At 44.7% G+C, this 2,327-nt stretch overlaps 1 protein-coding gene across 2 annotated transcripts in view; it reads left to right on the top strand.

Annotated features, from left to right (window-relative positions):
• The window catches only part of CCNT1 (cyclin T1), a 24,730-nt gene extending 22,418 nt beyond the window's left edge, over positions 1 to 2,312 (top strand). The window contains exon 8 of one of the 2 annotated variants that reach the window (XR_001830157.2): positions 857 to 1,366. Coding sequence is in view for 1 of the 2 variants with exons in the window: in XM_017545706.2 (XP_017401195.1) it covers positions 857 to 2,266 (1,410 nt within the window). In the remaining variant the exon portion in view is untranslated. Of the gene's footprint in view, positions 1 to 856 lie in introns of both variants that reach the window. The other variant, XM_017545706.2, reaches the window with a different exon arrangement.
• Positions 2,313 to 2,327: the final 15 nt, after the last annotated feature.

Genomic DNA, 2,327 nt, shown 5'->3' with positions numbered 1-2,327 from the left:
GAGATTGCACCACTGCACTCCAGCGAGGAAAAAGAGCAAGACTCTGTCTCAAAAAAAAAAACCCAAAAACAACAACAACAAAAAGAAGTAGGCTTGAGATCGCATAGTTCATCTTTTACTTTATAAAGCATAAAATCTCACCAAAATTTCTAGAATTCTGTTATGGACTAACTATAATCATAAGCAGAAGGCATAGATTTCATGTATGTGACTTTTTTTTTGAGACGGAGTCTTGCTCTGTCGCCAAGCTGGAGTGCCATGGTGCAATCTCGGCTCACTGCAACCTCCGCCTCCCGGGTTAAAGCAATTCTCCTGCCTCAGCCTCCTGAATAGCTGGGATTACAGGCGTTTGCCACCATGTCCAGCTTTTTTTTTTTTTTTTTTTTTTTTGAGACAGAGTCTTGCTATGTCACCAGGCACCAGGCTGGAGTGCAATGGTGCATTCTTGGCTCACTGCAATCTCCGCTTCCTGGGTTCAAGCAATTCTTCTGCCTCGGCCTCCCAAGTAGCTGGGACTACAGGCGCGTGCCACCACGACCAGCTAATTTTTGTATTTTTTAATAGAGATGGGGTTTCACCATGTTGGCCAGGATGGTCTTGATACCTTGACCTCGTGATCCACCTGCCTCGGCCCCCCAAAGTGCTGTAATTATAGGTGTGAGCCACCGCGCCGACAATTGAAGGTTTTAAAATATTCTTTTGATGGTAATGTTTACTGGCTTTCATGTTAGGAAAGCCTCCTGCCTGTGGCCTATCCAGAACTTCCAGTGTTGCTGCCAGTACAATCTACTCATCTCAATGTTTTTTTATTTAATAAGTTACCTGAAGTGAAGAGACACCATTTGCTTCATTCCAGGCATGCCAGGCTGCCCAGAAAACAAAAGCAGATGACCGAGGAACAGATGAAAACACTTCAGAGCAGAGAATCCTTAATATGATTTCCCAGAGCTCTTCAGATACGACCATTGCAGGTTTAATGAGCATGTCAACATCTTCTACCGCAAGTGCAGTGCCTTCCCTCCCAGTCTCCGAAGAATCATCCAGCAACTTAACCAGTGTGGAGATGTTGCCTGGAGAGCGTTGGCTGTCCTCCCAACCTTCTTTCAAACTAGAACCTACTCAGGGTCATCGGACTAGTGACAATTTAGCACTTATAGGAGTTGATCATTCCTTACCACAGGATGGTTCAAATGCATTTATTTCCCAGAAGCAGAGTAGTAAGAGTGTGCCGTCAGCTAAAGTGTCACTGAAAGAATACCGCGCAAAGCATGCAGAAGAGTTGGCTGCTCAAAAGAAGCAACTGGAGAACATGGAAGCCAATGTGAAGTCACAGTATGCATATGCTGCCCAGAATCTCCTTTCTCATCATGATAGCCATTCTACAGTCATTCTAAAAATGCCCTTAGAGGGTTCAGAAAACCCTGAGCGGCCTTTTCTGGAAAAGGCTGACAAAACAGCTCTCAAAATGAGAATCCCAGTGGCAGGTGGAGATAAGCCTGCCTCTTCAAAACCAGAGGAGATAAAAATGCGCATAAAAGTCCATGCTGCAACTGATAAGCACAATGCTGTAGAGGACAGTGTTACAAAGAGCCGAGAGCACAAAGAAAAGCATAAGACTCACCCATCTAATCACCATCATCATCATAATCACCACTCACACAAGCACTCTCATTCACAACTTCCAGTTAGTACAGGGAACAAACGTCCAGGTGATCCAAAACATAGTAGCCAGACAAGCAACTTAGCACATAAAACCTATAGCTTGTCTAGTTCCTTTTCCTCTTCCAGTTCTACTCGTAAAAGGGGACCCTCTGAAGAGACTGGAGGGGCAGTGTTTGATCATCCAACCAAGATTGCCAAGAGTACTAAATCCTCTTCCCTAAATTTCTCCTTTTCTTCACTTCCTACAATGGCTCAGATGCCTGGGCATAGCTCAGACACAAGTGGACTTTCCTTTTCACAGCCCAGCTGTAAAACTCGAGTCTCTCATTCGAAACTGGATAAAGGGGCCACTGGGGCCAATGGTCATAACACGACCCAGACAATAGACTATCAAGATACTGTGAATATGCTTCACTCCCTGCTCAGTGCCCAGGGTGTTCAGCCCACTCAGCCCACTGCATTTGAATTTGTTCGTCCTTATAGCGAGTATCTCAATCCTCGGGCTGGTGGAATCTCTTCCTCGAGATCTGGAAATACAGACAAACCCCGGCCACCACCTCTGCCATCAGAACCTCCTCCACCACTTCCACCCCTTCCTAAGTAAAAAAGAAAAAGAAGAGGAAAAAAAAACTTCTTTAAAAAAACACATATACTTTTTTCTTTTT

This window comes from Cebus imitator, unplaced genomic scaffold (genome assembly GCF_001604975.1).
Source record: "Cebus imitator isolate Cc_AM_T3 unplaced genomic scaffold, Cebus_imitator-1.0 Scaffold181, whole genome shotgun sequence".
NCBI classification, from domain to species: Eukaryota; Metazoa; Chordata; class Mammalia; order Primates; family Cebidae; genus Cebus; species Cebus imitator.
This window is presented reverse-complemented; position numbering and strand designations above follow the sequence as displayed.